This window comes from Berghia stephanieae, chromosome 2 (genome assembly GCF_034508935.2).
Source record: "Berghia stephanieae isolate SIO BIC M18660-M18661 chromosome 2, UCSD_Bste_1.3, whole genome shotgun sequence".
Classification (NCBI taxonomy): Eukaryota; Metazoa; Mollusca; class Gastropoda; order Nudibranchia; family Aeolidiidae; genus Berghia; species Berghia stephanieae.
In genome coordinates this window covers 110,140,023-110,142,522 of record NC_088361.1, presented here as the reverse complement: position 1 = coordinate 110,142,522, position 2,500 = coordinate 110,140,023, and the positions used below count along the sequence as shown (strand labels likewise).

General features: G+C 41.3%; 1 protein-coding gene across 1 annotated transcript in view; it reads right to left on the bottom strand.

Annotated features, from left to right (window-relative positions):
- Window positions 1-2,500, bottom strand: part of LOC144966220 (serine/threonine-protein kinase Nek10-like) — a 102,127-nt gene that overhangs the window by 5,771 nt on the left and 93,856 nt on the right. The window contains exon 29 of the mRNA XM_078902398.1: window positions 1-15. This exon is cut by the window's left edge and continues 330 nt beyond it. Coding sequence (XP_078758524.1) covers window positions 1-15 — 15 coding nt within the window. The remainder of the gene's footprint in view (window positions 16-2,500) is intronic.

The window sequence follows — 2,500 nt, the reverse complement described above, 5'->3', positions numbered from 1 at the left end:
CTCGGCTGGTTTTGGCTGGGGAGAAGAATAAGGATTCTGTAAGAACAAAGAACAAATTTCTTTTAAATTGAGCTTTATATAGCGCAATATCCACTAAATGTGCTCAAAGCGCTTTACAAGGGGTCCCTGGTCAACAGCAACATTTAACATGTAGGACGAGACATGCCGCCTGTAAGGCGATATTACAATTTTTCGGACAATGACAATTATATACTATCTAGTCCTTAAGAGTCATTAGGGCCATAGAGCCGGAGTTGAGCCCGGTTTCTATAACATGAAACGGACATTGGGAATTTATTGCTACCCTTTGGAGAGGACGCTAGTCTATTGCAAAGTACTTTCCGCCAGTTCTAATAGACCAAATCACTGTAGTTGAAGGTGCCCCCCCCCCCTTTACGAATGGAGGTGACAGAGTGGGAGGTGGTGACGGAGGAAGAGGAGATAAAGACAATAAATGACAATAAATGACAATAAATACTCGCTAGATCTAGGGTTTTTTTGCATTCGGGAGTTGAGTTCATGTGTCATTTGCTTTAAGTTACTACAGAGAGAAGGAGGTTTGTTTTGTTTTTAAGGGTTTTGCGGCGCTTGCAAGACATTAAGGTCATATCAGCGCCAGTAAAAAGGAAGATAATGGGATCGTAAAAGGTTTTGAAATTACAATTAAAGTACAAAAGAAAAGGTAAGACAAAGGGGAACTGGTTCAAATAGGGAACAGATGTAGATTCCAAGAGCACACCGTCAAAGTACTTAGTTTGAGATCACCTAAAAGTCTCATCCAGACACGACACAAGTACAGGTCCCAACTAAGAGGGATACACTCAAATGTTTACCAATCATATAATATAATATGTAAACTAAACATAATACAATGCATAACAGAGAGACGATTTACAAGGAAAAAAATATCATCTCCCAAAACTATAACTATACATTCGACTGTTTCCCTCCCAGCCAAGGAACTCGTGCAAGGATCAGGACAAAACTAAGTAATCTCATTCCAAGACAATGACAGGAAACAATTGGATAACCGGTATGGGGGGATAGAAGACACAGCATGTACCTCCCTGCCCACTATGGGAGGTCAGGATCCCCACCCAGTCATTTGGTTTAAGTTACTACAGAGAGTCTTATGTGCCATCTACTGAAACTCCTCCTGACAATAATCCTGAAAAGAATCTCGTCAAAAGTAGATCGTGAGATTTCAGAACAGCAAACTGGATTAAAAAAGAACAGTGGCACCAGGGAGGCAATTTTCGACTTAAAAATCCTGTCAGAAAAATACTTAGAGGTCCAAAAAGACATATATGCCTGTTTTATCGACTACTCAAAGGCATTTGATTCTGTTAGTCATCAGAAACTTATCCAGGACCTTGTGACAATAGGTGTGGAAGAGAATGATGTGGCTCTAATCGCTAATCTGTACTGGCAGCAAAAGGCTCAGATAAAAGTGCAAGCAGATACAACAGATGCAATTGAAATCAAGAAAGGAGTGCGCCAGGGATGTGTTATGTCTCCTTGCTTGTTTAACTTATACACAGAGTCTATTTTTCGGCAAGTAGAAACAGCACAAGGGTTGAAGGTTGGTGGCCACAACATCAACAATTTACGTTATGCTGACGATACTGTCCTGTTGGCGGAAAGTAAGGAAGACCTACAGAAGCTACTTTCAAAAGTGAACGAAGAGAGTAAAGAAAAGGGGCTGTTCATGAATGCGAAGAAGACAAAAACAATGGTGATAACAAAAAAGAAAGAGCCCATAGACATAGATATAAAAACATCCGATGCAAAGTCTGACAAAGAGATCAGGAGACGAATAATGCTGGCCAAAAATGCGTTCATGAAACTAAAGCCAATCCTCACCAACACAAATATCTCCATCAGAACACGAATGAGATGCACCAAATGCTATGTATGGTCCATTTTCTTTTATGGTTGTGAAACGTGGACACTAACCGCACAGACAGAACAACGTATTGAAGCTTTTGAGATGTGGACGTACAGGAGAATGCTGAAAATACCTTGGACAGCAAGAAAAACAAACATCGAAGTCCTCGACCTAATGGGCCAAAAACAAAAAGAACTTCTTTTGACTGTGAAGCACAAAAAGCTGTCATATTTTGGACATATACGAAGACATGATAGTCTCGAAAAAAGGATAATGGAGGGAAGAATTGAAGGAAAGAGAGGCAGAGAAAGACAAAGGAAATCTGGACAGATGGCATAAAGGAAGCGACAGGACGGCGCATGGCAGACTGTAACGAGGCTGCAATGGACCGTGAAGGATGGAAGGCCATGACATCCGACCTCTGGAAAGAGATGGAACCCGGGTAAGGTAAGGTAACTACAGAGAGAAGGAGGCAGAGAAGGAAGCGGAGGTGAAGGAGAAGGAGGAGAACGAAGAGAAGGAGATAGAGTATAATGATACCAATAAATACTCAAAAGTAGACAACTGTAAGGGCTGCCTGAAGCCGGCGATCGTAAAATACTAAGGAAAGAG